This window comes from Mandrillus leucophaeus, unplaced genomic scaffold (genome assembly GCF_000951045.1).
Source record: "Mandrillus leucophaeus isolate KB7577 unplaced genomic scaffold, Mleu.le_1.0 Scaffold298, whole genome shotgun sequence".
Classification (NCBI taxonomy): Eukaryota; Metazoa; Chordata; class Mammalia; order Primates; family Cercopithecidae; genus Mandrillus; species Mandrillus leucophaeus.
In genome coordinates this window covers 3371724-3372135 of record NW_012103120.1, presented here as the reverse complement: position 1 = coordinate 3372135, position 412 = coordinate 3371724, and the positions used below count along the sequence as shown (strand labels likewise).

General features: G+C 51.7%; 1 protein-coding gene across 1 annotated transcript in view; it reads left to right on the top strand.

The window, feature by feature from the left end:
- The first annotated feature begins 271 nt into the window (after positions 1 to 271).
- PRKAR2B (protein kinase, cAMP-dependent, regulatory, type II, beta) overlaps positions 272 to 412 on the top strand; it is a 113216-nt gene continuing 113075 nt past the window's right edge. The window contains exon 1 of the mRNA XM_011986389.1: positions 272 to 332. Within this exon, the coding sequence (XP_011841779.1) occupies positions 272 to 332 (61 nt within the window). The remainder of the gene's footprint in view (positions 333 to 412) is intronic.

Below are 412 nucleotides of genomic sequence, written 5' to 3'. Positions count from 1 at the left end.
GGAATAGCATCAGTAAGATAAAACATAATAAACAGGATGGATGGGGAAAGGCTGGATAAAACGTGGTGGAAGAAAAAGAAAGACGTCACAAAGATGGGGTAGCATTTCTTTGTCCAAAAGAGAAACAGTACCACCATAAGACTTTAAACAAAGGACATTAACAACACTTATCATGCAACTAGATTCCAGAAGGAAAATAAAATGCCACTACTAAGGTGGAGGCTGAAGTTTCAGGACAAATCGCTTGGCACCACCTCTGCGGGGGTTCACCATGGCGAATGACGCGTGGGAAGCTGGGCGAGTGGCCAGCCCGCTCCTGGACGCGCGGACAGGTGGACACCAAGACGGCCTCGCTGGGCCTCCCTCCGCCTCACCCAGCCCGGGCGCGCAGCCCGCCAACGAATTCCACCCT